This window comes from Vitis vinifera, chromosome 5, assembly GCF_030704535.1.
Source record: "Vitis vinifera cultivar Pinot Noir 40024 chromosome 5, ASM3070453v1".
NCBI lineage: Eukaryota > Viridiplantae > Streptophyta > Magnoliopsida > Vitales > Vitaceae > Vitis > Vitis vinifera.
The window spans coordinates 25,959,938-25,969,549 of NC_081809.1; the positions used below are offsets into that span (position 1 = coordinate 25,959,938).

The following is a 9,612-nucleotide window of genomic DNA, read 5'->3' on the forward strand; positions in this document are numbered from 1 at the left end:
GGGAATCGACTGGGGTTGGGCTAGAGTCATCTGGCTGTACAACATTGTTACCTATGTTCCACTTGACTTTCTGAAATTTTCTATTCGATACATTCTGAGTGGGAAAGCTTGGGATAATCTTCTAGAAAATAAAGTTGTCTTCACTATTAAGGAAGACTATGGAAAAGAAGAGAGAGAAAACATGAGAAGGGGAGGTGGTGGCATGAGCAACGTGAATAAGAAAGGTGGTGGTGAGATTTCTCCAATTCCAGCGATTTCTAGGAAGATGGTTCAGAGCTTAAAGAAAGAATGGCACACATAAAATATGTTTTAGATGAGATAGAAACTGGTGGTCCAACTGCCATGACGAGATAATGGAGCGATAAAGACGTCTTGCAGCAACTTGGAATTGGTAAACTTGGCCCAAAACCATTTCACAGGGGCAGTCACCAGAGTGTCTTGCAGTTGTAAAAACTTGTATTTTTTGGATTTGAGTTCAAACAGGCTGACTAGTAAGCTTGATGAGAAACTTCATGTTCCACGCATGAACGTTTTCAATGTTAGTGGAAACTTCATGTCAAGGTCCATCCCCTATTTTCCATCACCTAGGCTACCCCTTTAGACCTCATTTTTCCAAATGACGACTCCCACTAGAGCTCTATCACAGAAGAAACAGGACATACTGATGATGTTCGTCGAAGTTCACCTCGGAACCAAGAACTGTAACTTCCAGATGGAACGTTACATCCTCAAGCGTCGCAACGATGATATTTACACCATCAACCTTTGAAAAACATGGGAGAAGCTGCAGCTTGTAGTCAGGGTGATACCTGCTATTGAGAACCATAAAGACATCATCGTTCAGTCTGCTAGGCCCTATGGGCATAGGGCAGTTTTGAAGTTTGCTTAGTACACTGGTGTTCACGCAATTGCTGGAAGGTGCACACCAGTTCCTATATCTTAAGACAAAGAAGAAAGCTGCACCAGCATCTCACTTTGAAGTGACGTGGAGTTAAGACGACACAGTAGCAACATTTCAAAGTTAAATCCCAAGAGTTTCACTTGGATCGCTTTCACACGGTCTTGGAATGATGTGCCTACTAGAATGACTTCTCATGGGGTGATAGGAGGATGAAGGCTGCCAACTTCCCTTGTGCTCTATTAACCAGACCTCACTCCAGAAGCAAATAGATTAACAGAGGATGTTGATGAACACATGGTTGATTAACCAGTTCATTTACACCCCGGATCCCACTCTTTCATAAAACTAATGGCCACTAATGTAATGACAAGAGGGTTGGACATCAAAGACATGCAGTTAATCATTCAATGTGAACCTCCTTGAGATGTCGAAGCTTACATCCATCGATCTGTACGCACAAGAAGAGCATGCAATGTTGGCGTTGCTGTAATGCTTTTGATCTGAGAAAGTCAAGTATCTCTAAGATAGAAAGAGAGTCTGGAGTAAAATTTGAACCTGTATCTGCTCCTCAACCTGCTGATATTGCCAAATCTGTTGGTGTAGAAGCTACAGAATCAATCACTCAAGTTTCGGATAAGGTAATTCCTGCATTCAAATCTACTGCTGAGGAGTTCTTAAATACCTCTGATCTATCAGCCGTTGAGTTACTTGCAATGGCACTTGTAAAGGCTTTTGGTTATACTGAGATGAAGAGTAGATCATTTCTCACCACCCTGGAAAACCTTGTGACTGTATTCCTTGAGGCTAGGAAACCAATCTACATACCATCTTTTGCATATGGGGTGTTGAGAAGATTCTTACCTAAGGAAAAGGTTGGATCAATTCAGGGCCTTGCTTTCACTACTGATGGAAATGGTGCAGTGTTTGATGTAGCAACTGAAAGCTCCTGGATGCAGTTAGATAGAGGTGGATAACGCGGCTCAATAGTTCTTCATGAGAGATTTATCACGATCAGGACTTCATTCCTATGAGGTTATTTCTACCCTGGGCCCACTCCTGCGCGTTCCCGGCTTGCATAACCACCTTTGGCAGGCAACCTTTGGAGCCATGTGTCATCTTCCATTTCCTCCCCCTCTGATTTTGAAAATAATTTTCCCAAACCCCATTTTGTAAATATTTTTTTTTTTCCAAATTCCGGTTTTCAAATAATCCCAACTCTCCCATCCTTCATCCTTAGAGTTTTCAGGTCCTAAAAGTTCCACTTTTCAATAAAATTTTGTTGTCATCTTTCTTTCTAGCAAGCAATTTTCACACCTCATCTGTTTTTAAAATGTTTTAAAATAAGCAAGAATTAAATTTCGTAATTCCAAGCGATGGAATTTATGGAATTGATTCATGTAAAAATAAATTGGGCTTTGGTGGGAGCCCAACATCAAAAAAACTTTATTTAAAAATGAATTTGAGTGGAGTGTGATATTTGATGATTTTTTACTATGCTTAGTGGTATATGTGACATAGTTTGTGATCATTATTGTGTACTAACCCCATTTTCTGATAGCACATTGTCGTTTGCTGCCAAAGTACGTACCTACTCTCTCTCTAGTCATTCTGTATGCGTGTTTTGATTCTCATACGTGCATGATCGTTCTAAGTATCCATTGATCTCCTTATTAGTTGTCATGATTGTTTCATCTCATTAGTAGAGACCCATTTTTTTTTTTTTTGACTTAGAGGGGTGCTACGGTCTTTACCGTACCTTCTTGATAAGTAACCTGATCCCCGAACCCTAATCCAATTTCTCACAGACCACTTTTTCTAAATAAGGAGTCACACTTAAGGTTTTCTTTTTTATTTTGTTTACCCTTTAAAAACAAAATAAAAATAAGTGGCGACTCCAAGTCATTTTTTTTAATAAATAAATCTTTTTCAAATAAAAACTAGTTCGCCATCGAGTGGAAGTGTATGAGTAAAAATATGGGGTCCACAAGAAGCTATATTTTATCTAATACAAAATAATAATAATAATAATAATAATAATAATAATAATAATAATAATATTTATGTTTAATAAAGCTTTTACAATATCAATATTATCATTTAAAATTTGATGACTTTCACTTAGACTTTAATTTCCGCCTAAAAAAACTTTAAGAGTGTTGTTTTATAAACTATTTGTAAACCCCCAAATTTGTCACATTTTATTTATTAATTATTATTATTATTTTGTTTTTTTTTTTCATTTTCTCTTTCTTACTTTCCCAATTTTTTTTCTTTTCTTATTTCCCCTATTCTCTCTCTTACTCCCCCGACAACCCCCATTCACCCCTATTTTCTTCCCATTTCTTTCCCTATTTTCCTTTTTTACTTTTTTCCCTTCCATTTTCCCTCCACCCACCTTTTCTTTCATCTTCTCTTATTCCCTTTTCTTTCCTTTCATTTTCTTTATTCTTCATCTCATTTTTTTTCTTTCTCTCTAACCCGTGGCCGCCTCTCACCGTTGTCGGAGGTGCCATTGTTAGCGATAGTCCTCTTTGATGCCGACGATCATTCCCCCCTCCGACCATACTCTCTCTCTCTCTCTTCTTTCCTACCCATCATCATCTACCACGATCTCTCACCATAGCCATTATCCTTCCATCTTTATCCAGTGATAGCTGCTATTATTGTGGTTACCCTCTCATTGCAACTTTCTTCTCCTCGTGACTTCAAGACCATGGGTAAACCCTATCCTTTGATCTTTATGGTTTATATTTGGGTTATTGGATTTTGTTTGTGGGCTTGAATTCGAGTTGAACTTAGTTTCAATATTATTTGGGTCTTGGGTTTATCGGTATTTGGATTGCGTTTTGGGTTGGGCCTACTTTGTTAATTGAATTTGATTTATGATTTGAGATTTGGGCTTAGTATGTTGTTTTAGAATTGCCATTTCAATTGAATTACATTTGGGTTTTCTTTTATTTTTATGGGGCCTGTATATTATATGGGCGCCGCTTATTTCTTTTGCTTTTTCATTTGAGTTATTTTTGTTTTTACATTTATCCATTTTGCAATTTTGTTGGTTTAGTACGAATTTATGACCTGTGGTGCATGAAATTTCATAGAAGAAAATGAGAATAAAAAAACTGTAAGAAGACATTGAACTTATTGTAAACTTATTGGAGTACACGTTTCATTTCCCACTACTATTTGATTTTAATTTTATTGGTTTCTGTAAATATTTGTTTGTATATGTTTATTTGTTGCGTACAAAATTGGATATTAAACAAATTAGAAATTTTGTTTAAATAAGATGAATAATTCAGTAAATATGTTTTAATAAAATAATAATTTTAAAATATTCTTCTTGATAAAATAAAGTTTTTTATTAATAAAAATTCAGAAAAATGCTTTTAGAAAAATCCAAAAAAAATATTTTTAATAGAATTTGAAAAATTGTTTTTAATAATAATTGCCTAAAAAATGTTTTTAATACAATTGTCCAAAAATTATTTTGTAAATAAAGTTGTCCCAAAAATTATTTTTTAATAAAATTGTCCAAAAAATGATTTTTTTAAATAAATTATTTTTCCTTAATTAAAATGGGATTTAAAGTAATTTTTAGAAATAGAGGATTTAAATTTTTTTTCTTTTTAATTAAAAATTATTTTGCAAATAAATTTATATATTTTTTAATAATTTGTATAAGTCACTTTTCTTAAATGAAAATAAATTGAAATATTTTTTTTAAATAAAATTGTAAAAATTCATTCTTTTCTAGTAAAAACAAGTAAAAATCATTTTTGTACCCAAATTGAAATTTTGTAATAAGTTCTTTTGATAGAATAAGTGTAAATAACTTTTCTGAAAATTGAATGCAAATGAAATTGAGAAAATAAATTGACTCTATTTTGTAAATAAATAAATTGAAATCATTAATTCAAAATTGTTTTTAATAAAATCCTTTGAAATTTATTGAAAACTATTAGGAAAATTAGGCTAATCCAACCTATGGTAATCACCCTAGAGGGGGGGGGGGGGGAGGGGGAGGGGGGGGGAATAGGGTGATGGTCTCTTTTTGCAAATTTAAACTATGCAAAAGTAAGAGACAATTTATATGCAAGTATATAATAAGCAATATAAAGACAATTGCATATAAATTAAAGAGTAGGGAAGAGAGAATGCAAACACAAGAGTTTATAGTGGCAACTCCAAGTCTTTTTAAAAAAAAATCAAATTTTCACCAAATAAATGAAAAACGAGTCTCACCATTTGAGTGAGAACGCACTTGAAAAACGCTGGTCCACAAAATGACGACTCCATTGGGGACGTTTAGATTGTCAAACTTGAACTCAAGTTGAGGGAAATGTGTCGTTTGATTAGTCGATTAGTGGATACCCCTTTCTATGTGTTTTTATATGATTGGATGTTGATTACACGTTGAGAGCTTTGATATGTTTATCCGTGATACATGTTTAGTTATTATTGTTCATTGGAGATGTTCACATGTTGATTATATCGATTGATTCTCTTGCTTGCTTTAACATATGACTCTTCTTATTAGATGATTATTTTGCTCTCCTTGACATGTATATTCTCATTTTTGTATATCTCATTCATCTTGGCAAGATTGATTTTCTTTGTTGTATAATATCTCGTTTGTCTCAACATATTGTCTATTATGCTATATACCTATCTTGTTTATCCTATCTCTGCCTAGCTTGGGTGTAGATATGAGTAATATGCCTATTATTTGCATGACTGCTTGGTGCAATGACTACTCTTCTTCTGTGTGATACATGTGTTGCTTGTCTATGTGGGACACATATCTATCCCTTTACCTCCAATTCCCTAGTCTCGGTCGACCTTGTTTTCCTTGATCTCATATTTGATATAAGACTTGTTACTTTGTTTGCTCTTCGACCAAGTTAGTGATTCAGAGTAGGGTTTAGTGATGAGCTATATTTATGTTTGGGAGCATTCTGGAGAAGGCCGACACATTGATGCTGATTGGAGTTCGATCTTTGAAGACCTGTATAGCCCAAAGCTAGGTTTCATTGATATTTGTGTGACCAGTGTGTTTTCTTTCCACTTAGTTTGATATGATTTTCGGATGGATCCACACCACTCACTGTGCACTTTAGTCGACTATTAAGTGCTAAGAGTTGTAAGAGTTTTCACCATAGGAAACTCCCTGGGATGTCGAGGTAGTGCATGTGTAAAGGTGATGACCACCTTGCATGGAAATGCTCTCATATCTTCGAAGACATGTAAGAGGTTGCGTATCGCCAAAGGGTACGATTGCTTTTGCTAGAGATCCTTTAAAGTCCACTCATTTTTCTTTTTAGAGCCACCTTGACCTTGTAGGTTGAGCCTTAGATCTTTTGATTAAGATTTCATTTCCTACACATGGGTCCATCTGAGAGCCTTCAAGGCCGCTTTAGTCACAGTTTGGATCCAATACTCCATTTTTTTGGTCTCCAATTGAGAGTGCTTAGAGATTAGTGTGAGTTTGAGTATCAATTGAACAATTCCTTGTTGTGTAGTGTTAACTCCTTCTAGTCTTTTTGTTGTGTCTAGCATGCTTCTTCCCTAGGGTTTTAGATAGATTTCCTCCCTTGAGTTAACATTCTTTCGGTTGATTGTCACTATGCTTGACATTTTAGGATATGTTCATTGATTATGCTCACTTTTTTATATTCTTCATATGTCATGGGCTTGGTACTTCATTCTTTGGTTGATTTGCCTATATATATTTTTAACCCGATATTTTCATTACAGAAAGGTGAAACACATGTTTTCACATTCACACCATTTTTTAGAGGTTCATCTTTATCACCTTATCATTTTTCTTTATGGAACTTGGGTTGAAAGTGAATCAAAGATATTTTGTTATAAATGGAGTATCGATCTCATGATAGTGTTGTTTTTCCCACCTCATTCATTTTATGGATTATTGATAAAGATTTTTTAGTCACATTTGTAGTCATCTCACAATGGACACTTTTAAGACCTTAGAGTTTTTGTCATATTTCCAGTTTTAGATTGCATCGCAAGACCATATATCTTATGATGTGTTGTACTTTTGACTTGAGGCATCTATTCACTTGCACATTGTGGTCTTAAGGCCTGACCTATCATGAAGGGTATTGAGCTTATTAACTAGGATCAGAGATTTGACCTAGGGAGTTTGAGACTGTGACCCATCTTTTTATGATCAAAATAGTGTCTTACTCACTCTCACACATTGACTTTGAGTTGACTTGTATCCATCCATTGTGAGCTTTACACAACATCACCCTTGACACCATTATATGACTTTTCTATCTCTAGTTGTTCTAGCTTTGCATATCTCCTCTTTGATCCGACTAGGTAGAGTGTGAGAAGTTTGAGCCTAGGGTTGATCCTGCATGGTGAATGATGGCTTATGATCTTTGGGTGGCTTACAATGTGAGGATTGGTCCATTGCCTGATGGGACTGTCACTTATTCTACCATGAGTATAGAGATCGATCTTGTATGATGAGAGTTAGCTTGTGATGAGCAGTTGGACTTGATGAGATTGTCATTTACTTTGCTTTGAGATGATTACCTTTGAGATTATTATGGAGCATTTGGAGTATGGTTTAGCGCATGATTCTATAGGGTTGACGTGGTTATATAAGAGGGACATTGATCTTTAGTATCGATCATTTGAGGGTTTGAGGGCACGATGTTTGAGACAGTGGTCACAAGATGGGTGACCTTCATTTTGATTAGCTCATACCCTATTACCTTTATTGACATTCGAACCATTGGTAGCCCTTTGAGCCTCACATGAGCATTATAGCATTTTCTTTCTTATAGCCTTGCTCACCTTTTACACCAGGATACCCTTTGGTGTATATATGCTTTATTCAGGAGTCTCATGAGCCATGGACTTATTGACTCATCTTCTTCATTATTTTTTGTTGTTGTCCTAACATCATTTTTCATCATATCTTTTTGTTTATATCATTTGTTCTATCATTTGTCTTTGTCATCACGTTTCTTTCTATGCCATGAGTGATGATCTTTCATATTTCAATGCATGGAGGACAGTCATATCCCTCTCCACTCCTATCTCATGGACATTGGTTCGAAGATCCTTAGTTGAGAAGGTCATCTTATTAGAGAGAGTTCGCCTACATCATTGTTTGAAAGTATATCCATTTCATTATGTATTCTTAGTGGTGCTCGTTTGTTGATATTTAGAGTATGTGTAAGTAAATAAAAAATAAAAAATAAAAAATAAATGCATATATGTATGTGTACAATGTCGTCCTTCATTGAGGTTGCTTTATTGAGTTAGTTGCTTATGAAAGTTCGTATGTGAACTTTTAGGAGACTTTCATCTTCTTGTGTCTATCTCGTTATGTATCTGATGTGTGAGAGACAAATGACATTTTCCTAGGGACTTCGAATTATTGTCTTCTTCATCAGTTCATACGTTGATGATTTGATTGTTTTTCATGACTTGATTTGAGTAGATCAATGCTCACTCATTTTCATTTAATCTATTTGTTCTTCTCGTGGTATTTGATTCATCTTGCCTACATTGATCTTCATTCATATCGATTTACATTCTATGTTCAATATTTTCGACACATCATTCTTGTACATCCCATCAGCAGTTTGATATTATTTCTTTCCTCTCTTTCATCATTGATATATTCATCTTGGATTCTTTCTTCATCACCAATATATTCATATTGGATGTCCTTAGGTCCATGATTTTATGAGACTCACTGTACATATTGCATTCTACACATGAGGGTATGGATTTTGATCATTGGGTATTTGAGCTTTGTTTTCTTTCATTTCTTTCACTGTATTACCTTGGCCTATGTTACGTCATGGGTCTTAGTTGAGGGTTGTTTTTTTAGATGACTATTACACAAGGGCGTACCCTTCTCAGTTGATGATGGTTTTTGCTACTTAGCTGTTCCTTAGAGGTGATTAGTTTTTTCTTTACATTGGAGTATGATATATGACTGGGTGATTTGATTGGATGTGTTTATACGAGAACATAGCCATCTCATTGGTATTGATGGATTTTTGAGTGATTGGATCATGGTGCACACTTGTGAGAGTTTTATTGGTTCCTAGGCATTTTGAAGATCGTCTTACACTGGGACATAGCCTTCTTATTAGCGTTTGATCTTAGAGATACCATATCACATCGGGCCATGATCTTGTTAGAGCACATTTTTGTTGAGGCATACCACTTTGTTTGATCTTTTTCACATTGGGACATGATCTATCTTTCTTTAGATGAGGTCAGATATTTTCTTCACGTTACCACAATGACTTTGAGGAGTGGAGATTCATTTTGATCAAATGATGTATGATTGGTTGTACTCCTGTCATCGATGTTTGCTTTGGAGATGCTTACACTGGGGCATAGCCCACTCATCGGTGATGGATTTTGTGAGATGACGGCTATGCCAGACACATATTTCCTAAAGATTATCTTGCACTTAGGGCTTACCCATTTTGAGAGGATGTATTCATACTGGGGCATAGCTACCTTGTTGATTTTGACATTGAGACTCGACCTTCTATTCATGATTGCTATTTTTGATGGATTATAGAGTTGTTGGCACCCTGGGTTTAGTCTTCTCACCATACCTAGTTTGATTCGGATATCCACTTACCTTTGTTACACACTCAACATTTCGCCTTTGACATTGTTACACCCACATCCATCATTTCAGA

At 35.4% G+C, this 9,612-nt stretch overlaps 1 protein-coding gene across 1 annotated transcript; it reads left to right on the forward strand.

Annotated features, from left to right (window-relative positions):
• Positions 1-1,368: 1,368 nt before the first annotated feature.
• LOC104879507 (DEAD-box ATP-dependent RNA helicase 7) lies at positions 1,369-1,875 on the forward strand. The gene has a single exon (XM_010652473.1). It carries the CDS (start codon positions 1,369-1,371, stop codon positions 1,873-1,875), a length of 507 nt encoding a protein of 168 aa, XP_010650775.1.
• Positions 1,876-9,612: the final 7,737 nt, after the last annotated feature.

Excerpts from the sequence above, each read along its gene's own strand:
- LOC104879507 (XM_010652473.1), top strand. The coding sequence starts at position 1,369 with ATGCAATGTTGGCGTTGCTGTAATGCTTTTGATCTGAGAAAGTCAAGT.